Raw genomic sequence first — 27289 nt, 5'->3', positions numbered from 1 at the left:
AAAAAAGTTTTAGCTGAACTGGTTGCTTGAGCATAAACAACTGTTTACAAATGTTTGAATTTCATAATGTCACAATGCTTTATTGCTGAGCATTGTTTGAAATTTGACTTCTATATTATGCTATATTATTTTAAAACAAATGGTTTCATAGTATGTTACTTAAAGCAACAACATTTATTAATCTGAGGTTTAGCAATAATGTCTGATTCCATTATGGACTGATAACACTTCATAAAATGTTGAGGAATTCACTTGTGCTGCAAGTTACACCTCTCTTTGACATGCAATCTGCCTAAAGCAAAATATAAGCTAAAGGGAACACCTGAACAGTTTGAAAAAAATATTTAGCAACAAAAATCTTACCACCAGATGGTGTAAATGACAATATATCACTCTAGACATAAATGTAAGTATTTCTATAGCTGTTTGTGGAGGAGATAATGAAACTGATAAATAATGATTTTGTCATTTTTTTATCACAGTTAGTGTACACAGTAACATTGCAGCAATTAAAAGTCGAAGATTCAGATATAGATGTATTTTTATTAAGTGTGAATGAAGAATAAAAGTAATTAGGAAGGACTGCTGTTTAATCAGTAAACTTGTTCACACAAAAATAATGATGTGTGGCTTTAAGAGTGAAATACAAATGAAAAAAAATACTTTTTACATACAGGATTAACATCAACTTCAATATAAAGTATTTAAGCACAGTTTCACTCAAGCTAAAATAAAATAAAAACAACAACAAAAAGTATCTCAGAAGTATCTGACACTGGAAAAAACATTGACTTTTCTTTACTGTTTACAGCAATGGAATTATAATGAGTCCTTGAAATCACGTGGAAGTCTCTTCCTAAACTGAGTGGTAATTTATCAAAACTAATTTAAAATCATCTTGAATGTTAGTATTCATTTTATTAAAAATCTGAATATTTTTTATTAAAAAAATAAAAACTCTACAAGTCTTACATACATTAAAGTTTGATGTATCACATTTTAGATACAGGACTTCGATAACAGGATTTTAAATGATGTATTGTCCATCAAGTTAGGTATTTCTGTGTAAGGCATTGATGTATGCGATCACTTTTCCTTTGAAATCTACTACACAGCATTAAGACACATTATTCTTTTAAACTTAAAAAAATATATTTTATGACATTGCTGGCTTAAAACAAATTAAATGCACCCTGGCTAAGTAAATATATGTACATTTATTTATAGATTTTATTGTTGTCAAACTGTTATTAAGATCGTTTAACTCATCGAATGCTCTTAATAAACTTGGAATTGATTCACTACTAAATATGCAGGTGTCCATTTGTTACACATTCTTTGGATTTTGGTGCCATGGCCACTGCTGCCATAACTCTGGATGCTGTAGAGCGGAATAACGGTCTGCTTGCTACTTGAGGCAATCCCACTGGACTAAGTGCTCTTGGACTAATGACAAGTGGACCCTGACTTGATCCTTCTAGAGTAGATGGACTACTAAACAGAGGTCTACTCTGTCCACCTTTCCCTGATGCAATGTTTATAACACTAGAGATGGGACCACTTACTAAAAGTTGATTGTTATTTACTTGTTCATTTGCAACTTGAGCCACACTCACTAGATTTGGAGTTCCTGCACCCAGAGAGACAGGATACTGTCCTGGTCCTGAGACCCACAGATTACCTCCGCTGGCTGGGCGTTCTACAAAAGATGGGCCATTAGCCAATCTACACTCTCCACCTTCTCTTGATAGAATGTTTGAACCTAGAGCATTTACTAACACCTGACTGTTATTGACCTGTCCAGTTGCAACTTGAGGCATGCTTACAAAGTTTGGCATCCCCATACTCATGGATACCGGATACTGTCCTGGTCCTGCAACAAACAAATTATGTCCACCGACATGACCTTCAAAATGTCTACTTTGACCATTTTCTAAAGATATAATGTTTGGAGCACTTGAGACAGGGATATTAACTAAAACTTGGTTGTTTACCATACCAGATGCAACCATACCAGATGCAATTTGAGGCATATTCACTATGTCTGGGTGGCCTGGGATGTGTCGGTTGTTTTGCACACAAGAAAAGGATTGATCAGCTTCTGTTTGGTTTATAAGTGTTGGTCCACTCAGGGATCTAACTGGGTAAAAGGGTTGAGGGTTTAAGGGGCGATAACTCGCACCTATATTTTCCTCTTCTCCTTGTACAACCGATCCCACAGGTACTCTTAGCATCTGCAGTGAACCAGTACCGTTTAATTGTTGCGGTTGCATCATTACAAGGTTTGATGTTGGTGACAGGTTTGGGATTACAGCAGGGTCATCTTCTAAACCCTCACTAATCATGACTGAACTCTGAGGTCCGATTTGCGAATACACGACTGAATCACCAGTGATGTTGTTTGCTAGAAAGCCCTGTTGGTCATTAGCTAATGGTGCAAGTGTGTGGCTGTTACTTTGAATCATAAGTACCTCAGCTTCTGGAGTGCTATTAATTATGTAAACTCCTTGCCCAAGCCCATCGTCTGACCTCATAACATTACTTGGTACTGGCTGGTTGAACCCATAGTACATAGGCTCCTGTATGACCATCCTCTGACAAGGTTCAGTTTGAGCAATTGGTGATTTAAAAGTTTTGTCCAAAGAATTGGATTGGATAATATTAGTCAATTGACTTGAAGAAACTGTAGTCAATTCAGTTGTTGTTGGTTTTTTCTCAGTATCATTTACAATAACTTTTGAATCCGCCTGAGACAATGATTGAGTCCATCTGTATCCACAGACTTCAGCCAAGGTCCTGAACTTTGAATCTAGGTTGTTCAAGAACTCTATGTCATCACTGGACTCACTGTAGCTGCAGCTGCCAATGGAACCAGCAATAGATCCATTACCCTCGTAATCATAGCTTGTTATTGCTTCTCCTGGAGAATCATCCAGTGATATATACCTGGATTTCTGCAAATGAATTGAGAAATTGGCAAGTTTAATTTCATGTTAAAAACGGTAGTTAATCTAAAAATGTGTCAAATCATGTTGTTTTAAATCTCTTTGACGTTCTTTCTTTTTTTAAATCACAAGTGGACAAAAAAGTTGAAACCTTAATCAAAATATGTTTTTGTGTTACACAGAAAAAAAAATAGTAATACACAATTCGAGAAACATAATTTTGGTAGAACTATCATTTTGGAGTGGAGTACAAAAAACACTTACTTGCATCAAGTAATCTTGTAGTATTGCATTTTGTGAGACCTCGAGTTCTTGAAACCTACTCCCAGTTTGTTCCACGTCATTAGTATCATAGTAGTAGCCTCCGAATTCACTCTCTTGCACAATTCCATCCATCTTAGAACTGGTATAGACAGCCTGGTTTGAACTCAATGCACCCATTGTATCCACTGGGATTTTAGAGTTCATAGCTGACACCATTCTTAAATGTCCATTGGACATTTCACAGCCCCCTTTATTGTCAAGGTTTGGTGGGGGCCACATCAGAGGGACACCCTGGAGAACAAAATGAATTATCACATGCTTTCATATTGTCAAAATATCTGAAGGCAATTATGAGATGTGTGAGATTATTTTACCCTGTGTTCTTCTCTTGTCTCTGTGCTGTAGGAGATGAGGTGTTGCTTGGATTCAAATGGCAAGTCAATAAACTTATTTCCAGTGCTTCCACATTCACATTTTATCAAGAACAAGAGCATCACTAAATGTAAAGACAGTCAAATGCATGTTAAATGTGTGACTTATTTTTAGTGCTACCACAAAAAAAGTTGCAGACCAAATTTGCTCGTGAACTTTAGTCATCATACTCACATATAAGGGAGAGGAATCCTAATACCAGGAAACCAATCCCTGGTAATCCAAAATTTGCTGATGAACTTGTATGAACTTCTCCAATTTTTGAACCACAACCCACCCCTTCTGAGCATGTGCAAACCTCTAAATTGAGGACTTGCTCTGTGGGGCAGGCCAGCCCTTGCTTGTCTCTGATTTCCATGGTGATTTGGTAAAACCCAGGCCATAAGTCATCTTCAGCAAGCAGTGAAGCACTTACATCTGAGAAGCAGAGACCTGACTATAAGGTTACTTCCTACTCAAAGGTGAACAAGCAATATCTACTAATTGTTTGTGCTGTGTATTTTTTTTAATAGTTCTAACCATTGAAAATAAACTATGTAAAACTTTTGATAAATATTAGATTACAGTATGATTGATAAGGTTAGCTTGTTGTTGTGTGTGCTGTTACCATTTATTCTCTGCAAGTTCCATTTGCCCCTAGTCTTCTCTTGTATTAAACTGAACTCCAATGGAGTTCCATTGGGATCAGAATCTATATCTTCAGCTGTGACATTCACTACTTTGGTATGACTGCAGACAATCTGCATATTATTAAGGAGTATGGGGCAGTTATCATTCAGATCCTCCACCTGCAAGGCTATAGTCCCTGTGGACGTTTTAGCAGACAGTTCTGAAAAGTAATATAATACAAAACAGCATATAATTAAACTTTTTAAAGGTGAAGCATGTGATGTTTTTGTTTGGTACATTTGCGTTCAATTAGATCAGGGATCACCAAACTTGTTCCTGGAGGGCCGTTGTCCTGCAGATTTTACTTCCAACCCTAATCAAACACACCTGAACAGCTAATCAAGGTCTTATATGTATACTTGAAACACTCAGGCAGGTGTGTTGAAGCAAGTTGGAGCAAAACCCGCCCTCAAGGACCGAGATTGGTGACCCCTGAATTTGATAGAGCGGGTGGAGTTCATATTCACATAGGTACTTCTACTGTAGCCCATCACCATGAAGAAGTGTAATGTTTTTGTGGTAAACTCCTTAAACTCCTTTCAACATTTAAATTTCTCAATACTTTTGCAGAACTCCAGTTTATATTAGGGATGAGACCCACTCAAGTAGTATAATTTTCTGACCTGTTGCTTATACTAACCATCTGTAATGCAGAGGATCTTGGCATAATAGGTCCCATTTACAACAAATGGAGACTCGCGATCTGGAACCTTGTTCAGTTTGATCTCAGCTGTGTCCACATCGATAGATATCCAGTTGTCAGGGTCGTATCCCTTTGCATATCTAAACAAAACTGCACTGTTATTGAAATGCAATTTTTAAATCCTCATTTTGTTTAGAAATTTAGAATTTTAAGTTATGCAGGTAAAAAATGTATTATAAGCGTAAAATCATTGACACAGATGGCTTATTGAATTGTTTTAATGTACCTCAATTTGAATTTAAAATTTTCAAATTGATTTATTAAGACGAAGAGAACACCTACTTCACATTTTCTGCAGGTCTGCCTGTGTCTTCTTCTGTAGCAGTGTAGGTATCAATTACTCTTGGAATGGAATTTTTTTTGTTCTCAGATATAGATATAGGCTTGACCTTTGGCATGAACTTAGGGGCATCTGGTTTGTTTTTTACATTGACCTTAACTAAATATGACTTTAGCTTGGACACATTGAAGCCTGGGTTACTGCTTCCTCCAAAAGGCATCAATTGAGAACCTGCCCCAGAGGCTCCAGATTGACCGCTGGCTCCAGAAGATCCAGACTGACCACCAGCTCCAGTAGCACCAGCTTGACCACCAGTTCCAGAAGATCCAGATTGACCACCAGCTCCAAAAGATCCAGACTGACCACCAACTCCGGATTGACCACCAGCTCCAGAAGCTCCAGCTGAACTACCTGCCCCTACTCCATTCCCCAGAGGAGCTCCTGGAGGAGCTCTGTTTGCAACAACGAGGCTTAGGTCCAGATTAGATGCTGACTCATAGTCAACAGGCTGAGAAAAGATCAAGATACATTTACTTACTTTTTGCAAACCCCATTACAAAAATACAAATTAAAAGACACAAATATTACAGCAGTTCTCAGAACTGTATACAAAATAAGCTCTGACCTTGTTCAGGTACAAAACCCCCATATTAGTCCTTGGATCAGTCTTAATACTGAAATGTCCATCTTCGTTCCCTGTCACAATTGTGAACTCAGCCAACCAATTGTCTGTTTGTACTTCATCAATATCCAGTGCCTGGATCCTCAAAACCTCGATAGGTGCCTCATTCTCATCGATACTTACTGAAAACTATAAAACCAACAATAGGTGTCTGCACTTATGAAGTATGATTATGTGAAGTATGCATATATACTCATGCAAATTAAATTTTTGAGCGAACTTTCCCTTTAAAAGAAAATTAAAAGTTATGTTTCACGCAACCTCATGCTACTAATGATGAAAATGTATTTAGTTTAAATACTAATATTACATGCGATTAGTTTGATTTGAATGCTTGATGATTTTTATACGTTTTAACATTTGACTGTTTTTTTGATCAGTTTAAGTAGGTTAACTCTGTATATAATTTCATAATGTTTGTTGACTTAATAAAGCTATAAAATCCCATAGACTTTTGTTGAGAGTGTCAAAAATTTCAAACATAAACTCTTTAGTGACCAGGGTTTCTGCTGGGTCTTAAAAAGTTTTAAATGTCTTAAATTTTAAAATCTAAATTTTAGGCCCAAAAAAGTCTTTAATGCACTGACATATTTCTTCTGTTTTTAATAGATCTTGATTTTGCTTTGTACAAGTAAAGCTACTCAATTTGGGCCGACATCCATCCAATGACCAACAATACATCTCCATAAAATTTTATTTTTAATGTGTACATGTGTGTTTTATTGCAAAGAGATACAATTCACAACAGCTGTTAGACATTTTTTTACAGCAAATTCCACAAATTACAAAAGCTAAACAACTCATTAGGCCATTAGGAAAAAAAGTCTAAAATATTAATCTTAATTGTCTTAAAAGGGTCTTAAAAAGTCTTATATTTGACTTCATGAAACCTGCAGAAACCCTGACTCTTGGGAGAATTTAGCCTACATCCACCCAGTTCAAGAACTCCTAACATGCTAGCAGCATGTTAAAACATAGCAGCACAGTGTTCTAGCAACATGCTAGCTACAGTATATATTAAATCGTTTAAAAACAGTCATTTGGTGCCACACCTCCTTTTAAAATCTTACATTTTCATACGACTTAATGAACTGTATAAATTGGTACAAATTAGCCACTAAACTTAACATTGATTACCATTTACATTACTACAGTTTTCTACAAATATCATTGTTGAACTATGGTTAGTGCTGCAAAACTATGGTGAAAATGTGTTAACCATATTTTGCTAAAAAGTGTTTTGGTAGTAAAAGCATGGTTAATTTCTGTATAATACTGTAGCTGCTAGCTGTTCGCTAAATCTTATTGGTAGTAGCTTTCTGACTTGTGAGTAGAAATGATTGTATACTTTAAGTTATTTCAAACATTTTACCATGGCTTTGTCAGACCACCATAAAAACGTCTCATCAAACTTTACCTTTTTTTTCTCACTTTTTTGTGGTTTAACCGTAATTCTCTAAAATATACTGTAGTTAAAATGCACTCTATTACTAATACAGAAATCAAGAATTGATTGGAAACTGAAACAAACTTTCTATTGAAACAAATATGTTTTATTCATTTATTCATTCATTTTCTTTTCGGCTTAATCCCTTTGTTATTGTGGGGTCACCACAGCGGAATGAACCGCCAACTTGCAGCATGTCTTTTACACAGCGGATGCCCTTCCAGCCGCAACCCATCTCTGGGAAACAACCATACACACTCATTCACACTCATACACTATGGACAATTTAGCCTACCCAATTCACCTATACCACGTCTTTGGACTGTGGGGGAAACCGGAGCACCAAGAGGAAACCCACGCGAACATAAATGTATCTACACAGAAACGGCAACTGACCCAGCCGAGGCTCGAACCAGCGAGCTTCTTGCTGTGACAGCACAACCTACTGCGACACTGCGTCGCCCACAATTATGTTTTACTTTTCTGTAATTTAGTATACATACAAAAATGTAACATAACACTGCAGTTACTGTCTGTACAGTGTAAAATCCGACAGTCAGCTTTAGCAAATGAAATGAGTGTAATTAACTTAAAATTGACTGAAAGTTAATTCTGCTCATTTGAAAAGAGTTTAGAACTCGGTGTTGAAGGTATAGAGTTAATTAAATGGTTTATAGCGATCGGTTTCCTCAAATGGTTTGAGTTGCCTTAACTTATTGGGTTTTACAGTACTCAGTTGGTTTAAGTTGTCTTTGTTAGGTTTTACTGTGCTCAAATTGCTTCATTTACTTAAATGGATTAAGTTCACAGTACTTATAGTAATATAGATTAGTTTTTGAACTTAAATGGTTTGTTTCAATCAGTTTCCTAAAATGCTTTGAGTTACCTTAGCCATTGCCTACATTACCTCATCTTTCTCCAAAGTGGGAATATTGTCATTGACATCCAGGATATCTATGGGTATAGTAACTGTAGCAGAATTTCCTGTAGCATCTCCATACATGTCAGCAGCTTGTACTGTAAGAACATACAAACTGTTTTCCTGTTCAAAAGAAAAGGAATTGAATGCATCCAGACTGTTTGACTGAATGATCTCTTTATAAAGTAGACACATAAACAGGCATATGGGAGTAACATTATAACTGAAAACATACCTCTCTGTCAAGTGCTGGGTTTTTCAGAGAGATTATTCCTCTGTCTTTATCAATAGTGAAGAAATGGTTGTTGTTGTTGGGTTCTTGTTTGATTATACTGAATGCTATCTTAGTGTGGAGAGTGTTTGGCTCATCTGCGTCTGTTGCCTCAACTTTAGTTACAAACGTACCTAGAAAGGACACAGCGATTACAAAACCATCTCATCTTGATTCTAAGAAAGTTCATAAAACTATTCAATTCTTGTCAGTGCAGGCTCACCAGCTGGACTCCCTTCATAAATGCTGCTTCCTTCTGCCTTGATGAAAACTGGTGGGTTATCATTTTGGTCTTCCACGGTGACACTTATTTGAATATTATCTTCAGCTATGGAGCCATTAACTACATACCATGCAGTGCCAATTAGCTACAAGACACACAAACACACAGAAGAAAATCAATGTTTTGCAGGTATTAAAGAAACATTAACCTGCTTTGGAAACTCCCCTAGAGTTTAACTGTTGATCTTTACTATTTTTTAAGTTCATTCAGCCAATCTCAGGTCTGATAAGAGCACTTTTAGTTTAGCTTAACATAATTCGTTGAATCAGATTAGACCATTAGCATATCGCACAAAGAAAAAGTGTAAATAATTTTCCTATTTAAAGCTTAACTTTTCTCTTGTGTACTAAGAAGTTAGAAAATGAAAGGTTGCATTTTTTGGGATGATGTGGCTAGGAACTATGGAATCATTTTGGCATAATAATAAGGAAATTTTGCTGCAGTACCATAGCTGCTGCTGACAAAATAACATTAGACATTACTTGATGCATGCTTTACCAATTACGTTTTAATACACCCTAATTAAAAGGGAACAACTGGTTTTGCAAAATGTAAAAGGTATATGATTTTAAAATATTTTGAAGTTAAAGTACAATGTGTTCTCAAATGGAAATACTCCAGAAAAGTACAGACACTGTACATGAAAAAGCTACTTAAGTACAGTAAGGAATTACATTCACTTCATTGCTGACCACCACAGCAAGAATCAAGCTTGAAATAGAAATATTTAAAAAACAAAAATGGTTTTGAAATTGTGTGAGATGCTAATGGTTGAATCTGATTGAATAGTCTATGCTAAGCTAAGCTAAAAGTGCTCATTCCAGACTTGGAGATCAGCTGAATGGATTAAAAATGATTAAACTTTAAGTTCAATGTAGAAAAATTTAAGATCTTTAAAAAGTATTTAAAAGTCTTAAATGCTATTCAAAAGGTTTTAAATTTTTATATAACTTTTGATTATTCAATGTATGGTTGCATGCTAAAGTTTGCCTGAATTAAGTCTGTGAATATCAGAATGCTGCATTGTCAATAAAATCAATGAAATCCAACTAGATTTGACATCATGCCACTTTGTTTACTGCGGCTACAAAGGCAACACCATCATTTCTGCAGCTCTAAAGACCTTTATCTTCATTGCTGCATGGAGGGCGTCATAGTGACCAGCATCTTCGTGCAGGGTGTTTAGGACTACCGTTAAGAATTGTCATAAGCCAAAGCAGCAATTCTCCACTGGGTGTCAATACTGTTTTCAGTGGCTTACGGAGTGTTTTTGTCATGCAAAACTTTAATTTTGAAAGAAAGACGTGTGTTAAAGCCGTTATACTTCTGTCATATGCAGTTCTAGTGCGAAAGAAAAATGTTAATTCAGTGTCTGCCATTAGATAAGATGCTGAAATATAGCGTCAGTGTTCCTGTCCTGCTAACTGTTATACTGTACTCTGTGGCTCTTCAATGCAGACACACACACAATACCTCACAATAAACAATACCTCACAAAAAACAATACCTTACTGCATTATAAAGAGCAAACTACAATAATGGCATGAAACTAGCAGGTATGTAAGCCGTACAATTTCCAAAAATTACTAACAAAAGTATGTGACTGATACTATTCTTGCTGATTTGCATCTTGATTCTAACCGGGAGCATTCGGGCTCTATTTTGATAGTCAATGGGCAAAGTGCAAAGGGCAGGGTGCAAACGCATTCAGGGCATGTTAGAATCCACTTTTGCTGATATAAGGACGGAAAAATCCGCTTTGCGCATGGTCTAAAAGGGCTGAGCTTATTTTCTTAATGAGTTATAGGTGTGTTTTGAGAATAAACCAATCAGAGTCTCATCTCCCATTTCTTTTAAGAGTCAGGTCGTGCCATGGTGCATTTGCTACTTACATGACGTAAAGTAAGTGAAAGTGGAAAAACTGAGCATTTCACTAGCAAGAAAACAGTTAAACAGAGCATCTACAGCGCAAGAATGAGAGATAAATTATTAACTTTCACTTTCGCTCTCGTGAATAGGGAAACTTAGTATGCACAGACATCAATTAGCCTATAAATAATTGATTTCGTTTGTTAAGCGCAAACAGTTCTTTCAAAACTGTTTCTAAATTCAGTTATAATTTTCAGAAAACGAATAAATGAACAATAATAAGAAGTGTGGTCAAAAAAACAGTTATATTCTAATACACATGCTGTGCCCCATATGGTCTAAAACCTGACAGGTGGACAAATCCAAGCCTGTTTTTAATAAAACAAATATAAATATGGATTTATTATGGATATAATAAATAATACTGCTAATAATAATAACATTATGCAAAAGCAAATTGTTATGAATGAACTGAAAAAGCCTCCCGAGATGAAGAAGGCATGAAAGCAGTGGTTGTTATATTTATGTAGGCTAGAAAAAATTATGTTTTGTAATATTTTAATCCTTTATATTTATATCCTATATATATTCTTATTATATCCTATATATATATATATATATATATATATATATATATATATATATATATATATCCTTAATATTTTAATTCTTTTTCATTTCATTTAATTTTCTTGTCGGCTTTGTCCCTTTATTAATCCAGGGTCGCCACAGCGGAATGAACCGCCAACTTACTCATACAGTAAGGATAATTTAGCCTACCCAATTCACCAATTCTTTTTAATATGTAAAAATATTTGCGTATTGCTCTACATCTTGTGTGTAAGCGAGGAGCACAACTAACGCGCTCTGTGCTGGACAATAGACCGGCTTTGTTCTGGTCTATTGAAAATCTATTATAGTTTCTCAAAATAGCACACGCCAGCAATGCGCCTTAACACACCTCCCTTTTTAGACCAGAACACCTATGGGCGCACATATGATCACAAATGTATTTGCTATTTAAACAGCGTGCTTCAAAACATCAAAACAACTCTTGCGCCAAGCTGACACTAGCAAACAACAACTGCGTCGCGTCTTGCGCCACATTGCCCCGGGTGTATGATATATAGGGCCCCTAATGTTTGTATTGTGTAGTATTTATCACAGTATGCATTTTTCTGTCATTTTAAAATGCCACTTTATTTTCAGTTTGTGATACATTAAATCAGTGTGTGAGTGGGAAAGTATAGCAGGCTATGTGTGTGTGTCAAACATTTTTGTGAATTACATTTGTTTGGGTTGGTTATATATTTGAAAGAAAGAAAATGTTCACTTTAGTAATGACGAGGCTTTATTTAAATGGCTCAAGATGCCATCTGACAACAAGAGAAAATTGCCTCGCAGCAGTTGTTTTCCCTCCCATTAGATCGCATTTTTTTTAATAATCAGTCCAGGGGAGGTGCAGATCAACATCATTTTTAGTTCAAAGATTAATAGAAAAGATAGATTAAAACTATCATTTCAATGCTGGTCGAATGTGACTCTTTATACGCATCAGCTGCCAACCGGAAGTTCTTACCATCCTCCTTGCGCATACACGCAAAGCATAATGGGTAATTTTGCATTCTAAGAAAAAGTTCTACAGGCGCCAACCTGCTGAATTAGCTAGATTTAATAGATTTTTATTCAGCATTTGAATAATATTTTAGTTTTGGATTAGTTTCTTATATTAATATTTAGTAAATATACTGTAAATTAAAATCTCACCAGTGTTTCCGGATGAAAATTGTTTTAAGGTCTGAAAATTTATGGAAAGAGTCTTAAAAAAGTTCTTTAAAGGTATTGCATTTTACTCTCTGATTCCTGTATATACTTTGAATGAGTGTTGCTTTAAGTCTTTAATTGGAAGCTGAAAACAGAGGTCTCAATTTAAACAGCAAATAATAAGCATACTACATGTACCATATGATAACATCTGTTCTATATCAGGTAAAATCTAAACCTCAATATGTGATTCATGAGTGTATTACACTTATTTATGTTTCAAATTCATTATAGAATTCAGGACTTGGTTGTTTGTAACAATAAATTGTACAAAATATTAGTATGCATGTAAATAAATTCATATAATAGCTAAATAAGTCCAGGTAGCTCATACCTCACTTTGTTAAACTTTTAAACATTAAAATTCACTGGTCATGAATAAATTGTACTTTATTTAATTCATATTTATTTTATTTTTTATGTGCTCTCTCTAGTTTATTGGATATGATAAACCCATTACACTGCTTCAAGAGGTTTGTCCTAACTCAGTTGTATGTGGTGTCTTGTTGTTCAGACTGCCTCCAAAGTCAGAAAGGCAAGTTTTTCTCAAAACCTTCAAAGTTAATGAGGTGACTACAGTTGTGGTCTACCATAGGACATGCCACAGTGTGCTGTTTGAATGCTTTGTATCCTAAATATGTGTGTTGTTATACTTACAGTGTAGTTATTCCTCTCTTCACGATCCAGAGGCTGTATGATGCGAACTAATCCTTTGTACTCTTCTACCATGAAGCAACCAACAGGGCGCTCGTTTATTCCTGGACCCCTTAGCGTGTAGCGTAATGCCACTTTATCGTCCATGTCTGAGCGTATCTGAAGAAGTTGACAGAGCAGTAATGCTGGTTAGATTGCTGGAACCACAGATAAATGTAAAAGATGGCCAGTTCTAAATCACAGATAACTATTATAAATCAGACAACACACTGATAGGGCTAAACAATATAAAGTTTAAGCATTGATATTGCAATGTTTGTATCTGCAATAGTCACATCGCAAGGATTAGATTATTTATTAGAGATCAAAATATAAAGATAATATTAAGTCGTGATAATTTTTGTTTTTAATATTTATACAATAATGATCAAGTTATTTTTCTTTTGATTGTTCAATGTCTGTACTTGAGTACTGGTTAGACTCCCTGGAAAACCATATATCACAGTTTATTTATTTATTTTTGCTTGTAATTTGTGATTATTTATGCAGGCATGGAAAAAGACTTGATCATCTTAGTCGATCCAAATTAATTAAATATTTCCAAATATTAAAATATTGAAATTTTATTAATATTGCAATATATATTGTGGCAAAAACTAAATATTGCAATGTCAGATTTTTCCAGTATTGTGCACCCCTACTTCTGACAATGAAGGGGTCTTGAACCGACAAACAAAATAATCCCTTAAACTTTGAACTAGGCTTGCACGAATCGATACTGAAATTTAAAAATTGCCCACAACATAAATGACTGTAATTGGGTGTGAAGCTTATCCGTTCATCGAACTCACCGCTGTTTACTTAGTGTAACCACAGATACAGGGACACTGGAGCATTTTAAAGCTGCAATTCATCAATGGATCACTTGTATGTCAGCTTACATACAAACTAGCTCATCGAGGAGACGCATGAGTTTATAGTTTACAAAGTTAAAATGCAAAGGAATGAACAGTAATTCAATGCCCTGCTACATTTGTTATTCGTAATTTCATATACACATAACCACAATTGATATCGTTATAAAGATAAGTGTAATCATGTAAACACTATAAATGAGGATTCTCCCTCGATCCCCGGGTCTAAATTATAGATCTGAATGCAGACTCAGTGTAGCGGGTCTCCTGACCTGTCTATTTTAACCATTAGCCCTGCTGGTAATATACAGGATTTAGGCAAACACAGCAGCACGGCGATGTGTCTGAATGTGAATGAACTCCTAATAAAAGTCAACATCTGCCATTCTTCAATTCTCGTACTGCTCTCCCAACAAAAATGCTTGCAGCACACACACAGCTTTGCTGTATGATCGGCCCTGACAAGATCGCGGGGAAAAAACATTCAACAAACCCCGTGGATCATGGAAACAAACACATACGAGCCTTCATGAACGGCTACTGCGTGCCGTGGGTCTGTGTCTCACAGCTTGCTTGAAACTGGCAGGTTTGCCTTCGGAAAGCGCGTGCTCTCATGAATAATTAAGCAGCCGGCTCTTCTCATAGGATAAGAAAACTCCGCTATGAATAATAATGAGAAACCGACGTGTCATCATTGCACTTGCAGTACTGTGCTTCGTCGCCGATTTTGATCCCGCCCCAAAAATCATTTTAAACCCGGAAGCTGAAATTAGCTGACAAAAGCTCAAAATTATCCAGTTTTCCCCACAATTAAAGCTGACAGGTGCTAACATTGTCTGAACTGATGCTCAACACACACAAATCTGTTAATATAAAAAAAAAGTTCTCCAGGGTGTCCTGAACCTTTAAAAACATGAGTGTTGGGGGATTCTTTCATTTCATTTGGGAGACAATTCCAAATTTTTAGAGCATAGTGACTAAAAGAGGTGTCGCCACACCGCATCAGATTAATTCTAAAAGTCCAGCGCTAGAAGAGAATATGAATTGGTTTGGATTGTATCCCGATAAGCATTCAAAAATGTAAGAATGTGTCAGGTTGTCTAGTGCCTTATAAACTAATAAAAGAATCGGTCCCACTTTATATTAAGTGACCTTAACTAATATGTACTTACATAGGAATTAATAGTTTGTTACAATGTACTTATTTTGTAAATACATTTATTTACTGTGTACTTATGCTTGATTAAATACATGTATGTAATTACATCTGTAATTACCTTTTGTAATTCCATTTGTAAATACGCTGTTGACCATCCCTTACAACTTATCCCACCCTTAAACCTACCCATACCACCAAACCTGTCCATAACCCAACCTCTATCCCAACTCAAAAGCACCACAAGTGTTCTCAAATACTTTATAAACACAGTAAGTACATTGTATTCATTTTTTTTATGTAAGTACATAACAGTTAAGAACACTTAATATAAAGTGGGACCAAAGAATCTTAAAATCTATCCTTTAGTGCACTGGTAATTCTATTAATGCTGGTGTAATATGTTCTTGTTTCTTCAATTTTATTAAAACTCTGGCGGCTGCATTTTGTATCAGTTCCAACTTCCTTATAGAACCCTCAAGTAAACCAATATAAACAGCATTGTAGTAAACGTTCTGAATGTGGATTGGATTTGAAAATAACTTTTATTAACCTTTTAAAAGAGTATTTGTGCATTTTATTTTGTCATTCATTTAATCACTTTATATAATATCTTTTTAAGTTAGCCCAAGCAATTCAATTAAACTCAGAAATATTAGCTTTTCCAACATTTTATTAATTAGCAGTGTTTGCTATGCTTTAAAATATCGAGTTAAGATGAGTTACATTTTTGTAATATACTTCATTTAAAACAAATAGAAAACTAAACACAGCCGATTTGTGAAATGTGTCGACATTATCTCATGGATATTTTAATTTTGTTTTTAATATATGTAAAGTGTGGTTACATTTGCATAGACACAGATGCATACAATAAAAATGCAGTGGCAATACCGTGTTGATAAGATTTGATGCTTATTACCTTGCCAATGATTGGGGTTTTGCTGTAGTCAACATTTTCTGTAATCTTTTTGGAAGGAATGACCCATTCCCTTTTATGACGCTGTTTCTCTGACACTTTCCAGCAGTCTCCAGTGCTCAGGATCTGGAAAATAAAACAAAATATAAAATTACAGAAAATAATGATAATAATAACAGCAACAACAATAACTAGAGTACTTTCATTCATTTCGTTCTTGTTTGGCATTGTGGTTAGGTTTATTTGCTATGTTGTTCAACAGTGAAAGATTTTATGATTATTTTTAAATGCAACTGAATGTAATTTTCGTATTAGAGCTCTCTACATTAATTAATCTGAGATGACTTTTTATATATAATCACACTCCACTGATGTGATTACATAAGGCAAAAACATTGTATTTGAATGTAAGAGCTGAATTCAGATGGAAAATTTCTGCCTCAGGGCTGTAAAGAGAACTGACATTGCTGTTTTTCAGAAGCTGATTTGCATAGACTGACTCCAGTCTGTGTTCACATGTCAATCCATTTGGCTGCAACTTTGTATGGACTTGTACATGCAAGTCTTAAGACTGATTATACAGATTTGACAAGATATTGAAAAATGATCCTCTGTATGATAGTGTCATCCCTTGGTTGTTCTAAACCTTTATGAGTTTCTTTGTTCTGTTGTACACAAAATAAGTTATTTTGAAAAATGTTGGAACTTGGTAGCCATTGACATGTGGATGCCAATGGCTACCAGTTCACAAAACTCTTCAATATATGAATTTGTGTTTAACATAAGAAGTAAACTCCAATAGTGTAGTAACCCCCCCCCCCCAAAAAAATAAATAAATAAATAAATACAAGCATGATCTATTTAACTATAAGACAAAGGATGGATGAAATGTAAAGCCAGTTCTGTACTGTGCTAACAAGTTCACACTGCATAATAATGTATTGTATAATAGCACACTAAATAGCAAGTGATCATTCTGCATTGGTATTTTGTAAGGGGTCTTTTTTGATATTGTGTACAATATTTATTTTAAAAAATCAGTGGTTTTGTCTTGTTTTTAGTTGCCTTGTTTCTTTAGCTTCTTTATTGGCATCAGCAGTTCCATGGAGAACCATTTTGCTCTCTTTTATTTCACTTTTTTTAAGAATACAAATAAAAAATTCTTTAAATGTTCTTCACTCTAAGAAAAAAAAAGGTTATTTAAAGTTCTCTTCTTAAGTTGCTTCTTTACTCTTGTTACATATTTTCTTAAATAATTAAATGATAATATAAAAAATAATATAAATAAATTAATGGCTGTTTCTCAATTCCAAGAACGCAGAGAATGGACTTGCGTTCTTGTAGAGTGCGGTCTTGCCAGCTGTCCTCGGAAGAACGAACTCAGGAGACCGCGAGGGCAGAGAACGCGTCCTTTGAGAAATGGGATGCTGCGTTCTTCCTGATGGTCATGTGACCTTTACGCGTTTTAAATGGAAATTAATTAAACATTACAGCCTTCATACAACGATTTATTGTTTCCCCCCTCTTCAAAATATATACTTTGCATAAAAACATTATAAATATACTCTGCACATTATAAATAAAACAAATATTAATACGAATTTCATCAAACAAACACAATTAATGTGTTTATTCCTTTATTAAGATATTCATGTTAATGTTTACCCTTACCGTTTCATTTAGGGAAACTCCTGAGGTAAATAAGTGATATCTCTGAACTTTAATAATAAATCTAAATAAAATGCTGCGCTTTCCACCTCCAGTCGCAATGACTTCTGGGACTTCCAGAGCGAGCTCGCTGTTGAAGTCTGCATCGGTGCGTCCTCGATATCAAGAACACATCCGGGAAGTTTCACGCGTCCTCCGTACTTGCGGTCTTGAGTATTGGAACTGAACTTAGGCAGCTGATGATGACGTTTCACGAGAACACGAGGACGCAAGACCGCTGAAGAACGCATATTGAGAAACAGCCAATATCTTAAGTAGTGAGGTTTTTGATTGTGTGTGTATTGCGTGTGGTTCTCTTCTCTCCGCCTCTGTCTCCAAATAGGTTTCATCATGCCGCACAGGTGCGGTGAATCAGGTGCCAGCCAGCACGTGGAGGCCGACTTGTTTCGAAGAGTCTCCTTTCTCCCGGCTTTTGTTGATTGTTTTGTGAAGTAGAAACTGTGTTGAATTTTTACTTGGCTAAAATGTTAAAAGTGATTGCTGAGTGTTGACCAATGGTGTTGACTTTGAGATATACGGAGACACGTGTGCTGAGGAGGGTGCCTTGTTTATTGATTTTTCCTCATGTTTTGTGGTTATTAGGGAGGTAAGTGAATGTTATTTTTTTTGTTTAATTTCATGTGCAGGTAAGAGGGTTAAAAACTTAGTTAGCTGTTGAGTTTTGTTTGTTATTTTGGCATTTACCTCCGCATGCTTTTTATTGTCTCCTTTTTGAAGATTTATAGTCAAATAATTTTGATTTTACGATATTTCCTTGGTCATTCGTTTTTTTTTTTTTTTTTTTTTTTTTTTTTGGTGCCTTTACTGAGACTCCGGGCTCCTCATTAATTTAGAGGAGTTCTAATTTTAATTTAATATTATTTATTGTTGCGGGTCTGGCTTGCTGTGTGGAGCCAAGCAAGGTTTGAGTTCGTAACAACACTTTTTAAGATGCTCACTGTGTTTGTGCTCTCACTTTACACTCCTGTGTGTTCACTTAGATGGGTCAAAAGCAGAGGACCTGGTTTAAGTATGGGTTAACATTCTTGACAATAATCCACTTCTTCACTTAAAGGCAGAACTGCTGTTTATTTTTGAGTGCCATCAAACCGCAAATCTCTTTAGATACTGTGACTTGCCATATTGGCATAGATTTAATCATCATAGTTGTATAAAACTGATGTTGGTATCATAATCTACTGTATATTTTAGATGTGGCGACTTTGCAGTTGTGGTTGAATTATTTCTGTTTTTCTAGTCTTGATGGCATTGGCTCATTGATTGTATCAGTATGTAATTCATTTATACTATGATAACACACCAAACTCTTTTGAGATTGTACAATACACAGATTAAATGAAACTCTATAAATGATTGATGACATGGTTTAATATATATGGTTCAATAAATAATTTAAATGGATAATTAAACAAAAAAAAAATCTAATTCTGTCATTTACTTATTCTCCACTTGTTCCAACCTGTTTGTAAATTTTGTTGTTGTTTTTTTTTTTTCAACGTCTTTTTTTTTATTTTTTTTTTAACATTTTGAATATATTCTTTGGTCTTCAAACAAACAAAAAAAAACATTTAAAAACTGCTTAGAATGGCTTTAGTAAATGGTGCAGCAATTCTAATTTTGGGATGAAAAACATCCTAAGAATCCATATAAATCCAATCCATAAAATTAGCTTTTTTAAAAACTAGACCTTTTGTTGATTCATTTCAGATGATATTTCATGCCCTCGATATCCAATTTATATTGATACCCATGAATTGATAAGACCTGAAACGCTGAGCACCCTGTGGCCGATTTATTTATCCTCTGAACAAAACCTTCTCGGCCTTGAAATTTCACAGATAATATGACACGGTTGCTTCTTTTCCAAGTCAGTCAGATCTTTATTCTTGGCCATTTCTCCTGTATCCAGTATTTTAATTTTATAATAACTGATCGTTTGGTTACTAGATCAGCTTGTTAGGACATAATGCTTTGGCTCAGTGATTTATACTGATAATAATTAATAATAACCCAAACATAATTTCCAAGTGAAATTATTTACAAACAGAATTCAGCAACTTTACTTTCTCATATTTGCTTTTACAGTATATTCTTTTATGCAGTTATGATATATTTATTTAACCTTCAAAATTAAGTTTTTAAAATGCGTATGTAAATTTTATTCTGTACTAAATTTTGTATTATTTGTTAAAGTTATGGCTGTTACTTGGATTGATTAGTTATGAATTAAAATGTGTGTTAAAATGTGGAATGCACATTGCCTAGCACCACCTTTCCCATCCCAACCAGCCTCTCCACTAGGGGTTATAAGGTTCATGTATTTGTATTGAACCATTTCGGTACAGGACTTTCAGATTGATTAATGCCAAGGTGTCCAAACTTGATCCTGGAGGGCCAGTGTCCTGCATAGTTTAGCTCCAACTTTCTTCTACAGACCTGCCTGGAAGTTTCTAGAAAGAGCTTAATTAGCTGCTTCAGGTATGTTTACTTGAGGTAGGAACTAAAATATGCAGGACATTGGCCCTCCAGGGTCGAGTTTGGACACCCATGGTGTAATGTGTGTACTGAATGGTAATATGCAATGCTTTTTACATGCATACACAAACATAGTTCAAATCTGAGCATAAGGAAACCTAGTAAGTGTCCAAACTCAGTTCTTATTGCTACGCTTTACTTCATTTATTTAAGTGCACCACACATACAGATCAGAAGCCTAGCCCACTGCTTACTCTTTATTAAAATCACACAGGATGAGCAATTCTTACTAATATGTACGAATGACATGCAGATGAATTAGCCACTAAAAAGTTAAGAATTGTTGTGAGATTTTGTTGTCTGAGCTGTTTGACTGAGCCGCCATTATCAATCAAATGTTGTAAAATAAACAATTGTCTATGGAAGAAGTGACACTGCTGGATGTCAGTGCTCAACAACACTGCAAAACTTTAGTTATTGAACAAGAGATCTCTACACGTATACGAGTGCAACGCCTAATTAATGTTCAGAATGAACTGTAAAATTGAACTGTATTTTTAACCCCTTTTCAAAGCAGAACAAGATAATAAAATGTGAAAATATAAGCAGCCTATTTGCTAACAACTAGGGCTGAACGATATAAGAGTAATCCGACATTGTGATATTTTGCATTTCTGCGATTATAAATGTATATTAATGCGATTTTTGTATATTACTTTTCGATCGATTGACATGATTTGTAGGAGAACAATCATGGATGAAATGTAATAAATTACAAGCAAATACAAATGAAATAAACTGTGCTTTTATAGTTTTTTTAGGGTCAAATCGTATTTGGGTACAAAAAAAAAAAAAAACATGAAATAACACTGCAAAGAGTTTACTGTTTAAATAAGTCAAGAAAATGACTTTCTGTTAAAGTTACAAATAATAAAACCGCATGTATATGTATATACATACCTGCAAAGTGACAAACAGCACCAAAGCCAAATCCAGAAAGCGGAACATCTTGTAACAGAGATGTAATAGGACTGTGTGTTGTTTTTGGCTCCACAGTAATATAATGCTCATAGTATTTTTTTGGTCCGCCCCAAAATGAAAAAAAAGAAAAAGGTGCCTCCTCATCAAGCTTCTTGAATGCTGCGTTTGTATGTGTGGGTTGGGTAGTGAAATCTTACATAGAGATGGCCGGTTGATCCACTTCTGTTTAAAGGGAAAATTACAGCCCTTTGTAAAAATGCTAATGATTAATGTTATTATCATAACCTTTTTTTTTTTAAATACAAAAGTTATGGAACTGTACTTTTATAACTTGATCATTTTAAAAGTTAATTTAAAATAAAAAATATATATAGAGAGTAAAACGAAAGTAAAACATTGATTTATGTAATTAATTACACCCTACAGTTCTGAGGAACTGGAAGAAACTGTTAACGTGGAATCATTGACTTATTAGCTATGGGGTAGATTTTAATGAAAAGTAGCTGTCTCATGTGTCTGTGATTTATTTCGGAAGAAAAACTAATTACAAGAGAAATTAAATAGAAAGGATTAGAAGAGCCATGACTTGTTTGCTTTAGATTTGAATTGCTTTCAACAGTTCAGACCGGTTTGCTTTAGGTATAGCTGACAATGCCATCTAATCTTTTTTTTTATATATATATTTAGGCAAACAGCTGATTTTCAGCCACTTTATCTGACTTCTGAATTTGATGTCACCTTTAGAATGAACTTTTACTGTTCACTGTCTATTACTACTGTATTGTTATACTGTATTACAGTTTTTCGATCTATACGTGTAGTCAGGGTTCATGCACATTTTTACTACTAAAATTCTATGACTTTTCCACAACTTTCAAGGACATTTTAATGATGTTTTATGTAATGTCTTCCTGTATGATAAAAAATAAGAAAAACAATGATTTTAAAATTTATTACAAGGTATCATGGAACACGCAACAATCTATTTTGTTTCAATTTGCTTTTATATCTATGTAAAATTGATTTTGATCATGCTTACACGGCACTAACAATGTGAGAGCAAATTATGTGGCCAAGGACAAAAAATAAGTAAAGACAACTAACCTATATTCAAGTTAGGGCTGCACAACATTTCGTTTCAGCATCGAAATCGCAATGTGTACATCTTTAAGTCACATCGCAGGATATGCAGTGTTGGGATTAATATAGAGTTTAATCATAATGGAGAAAACATTTATCCTCTGCATGCATTTATAAAGAAATAGTTCACCAAAATATGACACTATTTTTATTACACAAGTTTTATTTATTTTTTTTTATGAACACAAAAATAATATATTTAATTAACTCCTTTAGTATTAAAACAAGTGAAGTGTGAGTAAATGGTGAGTGAACTGTCCTTTTAAGGCCTGTGACTGAGTGAACATTTCAATATTTCAGAGTTTAAAACATCAGGCCACAAGAAATGTTTTGTAACTTCAATAAAGATTAAATAATAGAAGACTATGCAGTGTTGATTCTTCAATATCTGTACCTGAAGAGTAAATACCTGAACACTATCATTCATTTTTATCTTTAGTTATTTTAATTATTTATTTATATATTATTAGACATTCACTCCTTTACAAAATCCCCCAATCAATCCAGATAAACCTGTTAAATCATCTGATGAAATTGTATTACCATCACAATATTCATTCATTCATTTTTCTTGTCAGCTTAGTCCCTTTATTAATCCGGGGTCGCCACAGCGAATGAACCGCTAACTTATCCAGCAAGTTTTTACGCAGCGGATGCCCTTCCAGCCGCAACCCATTTCTGGGAAACACACACACACACACACACACACACACACACACACACACACACTTATCCACTATGGACAACTTGGCCTACCCAATTCACCTGTACCGCATGTCATTGGACTGTGGGGGAAACCGGAGCACCCGGAGGAAACTGGAGCGACTGCAGGGAGTACAAGCAATCTCCAGTCAGAAACGCCAACTGAGCCAAGGCTTGAACCAGCGACCTTTTTGCTGTGATGTGACAGCACTACCTACTGCGCCACTGCTTCGCCCAGCATCACAATATATATCACAGAAATACAAAATACTGTAATGTCAGATGTTTCCAATATTGTGCAGCCCTAATTCAAGTATACAGATATTTGTTAAACTAATTATGACTTTTTCAAAACTCTGTGGGTTTTTCTGTTTTTCCAAAACTATTCCAGAGGGCTTGAAAATACCATGTCAAAATTCCATGACTTTTCCAGATTTGCCATGACCGTATAACATAATAATAGAATAACAGAATAACATTTTGGTAAAATGGGGCATTTATGAATTCGAAATGTAAAAGAAGTTAAAACTAGAGTTCCCAAAATAATGTGGACTAATGTTAATTGAATCGTGACACAAAAGCATGGGATCTGTTGTCTATTTTACACTATCAGTTAAATATCAGTTAAATTATTGTGTTAAGGAATCTGTGTGATTTACAATATGTTTTCTATTGATTTGCACTCTCAGTTTGCAGTACGGGTAGTTTAGAGTTTGGAACATTACATTGTGCTAGGGGCAAAGCAGTAGGTAGTGCTGTCGCCTCACAGCAAGAAGGTTGCTGGGTCGCTGGTTCGAGCCTCGGCTCAGTTGGCGTTTCTGTGTGAAGTTTGCATGTTCTTGTTTGTTTGTTCTCCCTGCGTTTTGCGTGGGTTTCCTCCGGGTGCTCCGGTTTCCCCCACAGTCCAAAGACATGCGGTACAAGTGAATTGGGTAGGCTAAATTGTCCGTAGTGTACAAGTGTGTGAATATGTGTGTGGATGTTTTCCAGAGAAACATCCACACACGTTTTGTGGCTGGAAGGGCATCCGCTGCGTAAAAACTTGCTTGATAAGTTGGCGGTTTATTCTGTTGTGGCAACCCCGGATTAATAAAGGGACTAAGCCGACAAGAAAATGAATGAATATTGTACAAGACACTATTTATTCAGAAAAAAATTGCATAAAGTATATTGTGTCAAAGTAGCTTAACATAGATGGACAATAAAAAAACATAATATTTCAGAGAGTGGAAAACTCCAGGAAAACTCGGAGGCAGGAAAGTAGAGGTAGAACAGAAAGTTGGTTTAGTTTGGATTCAATTCAGAAAATAACAGAAAAAGTACTTGAAGTTTATTAATATAGGTTACCAACCCAGACAATATATTATATCAAATGATTAATAAAAGTCACTTTGTTAACTTTTTAACATTTAAAGTTCTCAGAGCAGAGATCAATGTCTCATAATTCAAAAGTGTACATCATCAACTTTACTAAAAAACACCCATAAATAACTTTTTTAAATGTATTGTTTACATGTGTACACTGTAATAAAAAGAGAGGGGGAATCATTTGGATGATCAGATCATAGTGGACTGAAAAGAGCTGTCTCAGATATTCTTACAATATGAATAATCTCAGACTAAATAATAATAATTTTCATTTACTTCTTTAATCAAGTTATTTTTATCATATTTCTGCAAAGTTAACATTAACAATGCAGTAAAACTACTCTTCTTACTTCTCAGATCGACTCGTACTTCCAGCACAGTAGTAAAAGCTGTCATGCAAACAAAAACACTACCTGAGAAACACTAATAATATGTTGGACATTTGATATCTTCTTTGGTAAAACGTCTTGTAGAACGAGAATGACATCTCTTTACTGTTTGGAATTCCCTGCAGTACTAATGTTACATGATCCATGTTTACATGTGAATCAGTGTTGACTTTTTAGGTCATTAAGAAAAGTTTTTTTATAACCCACAGACAATGCTAAAGAAAACAACAGCAGTAAAATAAAATGGTAACCATTCGATAGAAATACAGAAATAAAATAAAGTTTTATGGATTTAATTTTAATGATTACCCTTTAATTTTGTGTTTTAATGTTGTTGTTTTTGTTTTATTTAGCATTCACTCTGGGTTATAAAAATGTTTTGTTAGTTTTAAGTTTAAGTCAGGTTTATTGTCAAATATGCTGAACTATCTTGATGTACAGCACAGATTAAATTACAGTCCTCTCAGCCTGCAGTGCAAACAAGCAATATAAAAAACAATATACAAAAGTGTCAATTTATTATTATTATTCATTTATTTTCTTATCGGCTTAGTCCCTTTGTTAATATGAGGTTGCCACAGAATGAGCTGCCAACTTATCCAGCATATGTTTTATTATGCTGCAACCCATCACTGGGAAACATCCACAACCACGCATACACTATGGACAATTTAGCCAACCCAATTCACCTATAGCACATGTTTTTGGAGTTGTCGGGGAAGCCAGAGCATCCAGAAGAAACCCACGCAAACAAAGGGAGAACATGCAAACTCTACACAGAAACGACAGCTGGCCAAGCCGGAGCTCGAACCATGCAGCAACCTTCTTGCAGCTACCCACTGCACCACCCTGCTGCCCTATTATTATTATTATTTCTACTTCTTTTCTGTACCACTATTTTATAAATACATCTTACTTTATATCCTGCTTGCTCAAGTCATCACACATCACATCAGATACAAAAACAGAACACAAGGTCCTGATGTTTGCTCACAGTGTGCTGTAATACACTGAAAATCATGATTATATTGATTATAACCGTGCCAAATCTCTGAAGGTCATACAGTGATTATTTTTTATATATGAATCACTGTCTGAACTTCTGAGATTGGAATGTCTGGATGTTATATGAAGATTACATTCAGAACATGTCTTTTTTTGTTGTTGTTGTTGTTTAACAATTAATATATGATACATCATTGATTGATTGTCCAGTACAGTCCTACATTTTACTTATTCAAGCAGAATTACTTAAAAATAGACCTTTTTTTAGCAGCTTTGCTATTTATATTGTATGATATGGCATAAAAGAGACTACACAAAACTTGTGTGTGTTTAAGATGCATCTAATTATCTTGATAGATTAATTTTTTTAGATTTGTAATAATTTTCAACAAGGTATCACTGAAATATAGCAAGCTGCTGTCTTCACATTGTGTCAAGTTTAATAATAATAGTAATGAAATAATAATTCCTTACATTTATATAGCGATTTTCTTGATACTCAAAGCGCTTTACGCAATGGGGGAATTTCCTCATCCACCACCAGTGTGCAGCATCCACCTGGATGATGCGATGGCAGCCATATTGTGCCAGACCGCACACGAGCTGATTGGTGGAGAGAAGTGATGAACCCAATTATGATATGGGGATGGTTAGGAGGCCATGATGGACGGAGGTCAGTGGATAAATTTTACCAGGATGACCTACTCTTTTTTTTTTTTTTTTTTTTTCCGAAGGATTTTTAATGACCACAGGGAGTCAGGACCTCGGTTTAACGTCTCATCCCAAAGACGGCGCTCACTGTGCAGTATAGAGTCCCCAACATTATACTGGGGGTTGAGCACCCCCTGCTGGCCTCACACCACTTCCAGCAGCAACCTAGCAAGTTGGAGTATTTTAAAATGTAGTAGGCTTATTTGGGGGAAAATAATAATAATAATAATTATATATATTTAATATATTTAATATATATATTTCTATTTCTATTTACTAGAACTGCTATGTTCAGCTGCTTTGACTTAAATCTTCACTGTAAAAGCGCCATATAAATAAACATGAATTGAATTGAATATCTCAGTGGCTGTAGGTTTTCCTGTTTGCTTGCACTATCTGAATCAGAACCTGAGCAGTTATGTAATTTGCCACAGAAATGACTGGCATCCTTAAGTTGAATCATTCCACAAATTCCTGACATTTGCTCACAGACAGATCATTTTAGACCACAGGTCATTAAATGACTTTTTATTAGTTTTTGCAGGTGGTTTCCAAAGTC

General features: G+C 35.0%; 1 protein-coding gene across 2 annotated transcripts; it reads right to left on the bottom strand.

Moving 5' to 3' along the window:
* Window positions 1–523: 523 nt before the first annotated feature.
* On the bottom strand, window positions 524–22899 carry dsg2.2 (desmoglein 2, tandem duplicate 2). 2 transcript variants are annotated; one of them, XM_087297933.1, is made up of 14 exons: window positions 21395–22899; window positions 16235–16357; window positions 13246–13401; window positions 8836–8980; window positions 8577–8746; window positions 8330–8464; window positions 5919–6104; window positions 5296–5801; window positions 4951–5093; window positions 4249–4470; window positions 3816–4058; window positions 3584–3705; window positions 3210–3500; window positions 524–2954 (listed from the first exon to the last, which is right to left on the bottom strand). In XM_087297933.1, the coding sequence occupies exons 1-14, from the start codon at window positions 21695–21697 to the stop codon at window positions 1305–1307; spliced, it is 4395 nt and encodes a 1464-aa protein (XP_087154059.1). In that variant the 5' UTR covers window positions 21698–22899; the 3' UTR covers window positions 524–1304. The 2 variants fall into 2 exon arrangements, with proteins under 2 accessions (XP_087154059.1, XP_087154060.1); XM_087297934.1 differs by lacking the exon at window positions 21395–22899 and adding an exon at window positions 17903–18069.
* Between the last annotated feature and the right edge of the window lie 4390 nt (window positions 22900–27289).

The sequence above is a fragment of the Danio rerio genome, chromosome 20 (assembly GCF_052040795.2).
Source record: "Danio rerio strain M-AB ecotype USA chromosome 20, GRCz13ab, whole genome shotgun sequence".
NCBI lineage: Eukaryota > Metazoa > Chordata > Actinopteri > Cypriniformes > Danionidae > Danio > Danio rerio.
This window is presented reverse-complemented; position numbering and strand designations above follow the sequence as displayed.